This window comes from Morone saxatilis, unplaced genomic scaffold, assembly GCF_004916995.1.
Source record: "Morone saxatilis isolate NCDOM2014 unplaced genomic scaffold, NCSU_SB_2.0 Contig8, whole genome shotgun sequence".
In the NCBI taxonomy this organism is placed as follows: Eukaryota; Metazoa; Chordata; class Actinopteri; family Moronidae; genus Morone; species Morone saxatilis.
Window position 1 is genome coordinate 3,958,630 of NW_023340257.1, and position 382 is coordinate 3,959,011.

General features: G+C 45.3%; 1 protein-coding gene across 4 annotated transcripts in view; it reads left to right on the forward strand.

The window, feature by feature from the left end:
* poldip2 (polymerase (DNA-directed), delta interacting protein 2) overlaps positions 1-382 on the forward strand; it is a 12,826-nt gene that overhangs the window by 6,725 nt on the left and 5,719 nt on the right. For all 4 annotated transcript variants that reach the window (XM_035679589.1, XM_035679590.1, XM_035679591.1 and 1 more), the window contains exon 5: positions 230-305. In XM_035679589.1, the coding sequence (XP_035535482.1) occupies positions 230-305 (76 nt within the window). The remainder of the gene's footprint in view (positions 1-229; positions 306-382) is intronic.

Sequence of the window (382 nt, forward strand, 5' to 3'; positions counted from 1 at the left end):
GGTCTTTGGAAAAATTGCTACTGCCATTAGAGAGGTTGTATTATACATTAAAGTTACATTGAGTACTCTTGTAGATACCTTGTGCAAGTACATTTTGATTATCTTAACATGCAGTGCAATGAGTTTGAATGTTATAGGGAAACTAAACCACCGCAGTGTCTGGCTGTGGTTTTTCATTAGTATCTGAACCACCAGGTGTGTGACTGTTTGTTTGTGTTGTGTTTGACAGTCTCAGAGGTCCCAGACAGAGGCAGTAACGTTTCTGGCCAACCATGATGACAGCAGAGCCCTGTACGCCATCCCAGGTATGCAGCCAGTCAGGACACACTGGGTTCTGGACCTCACTGACATGGTGGCCACTAGGGCTGCAACGATTCCTCGA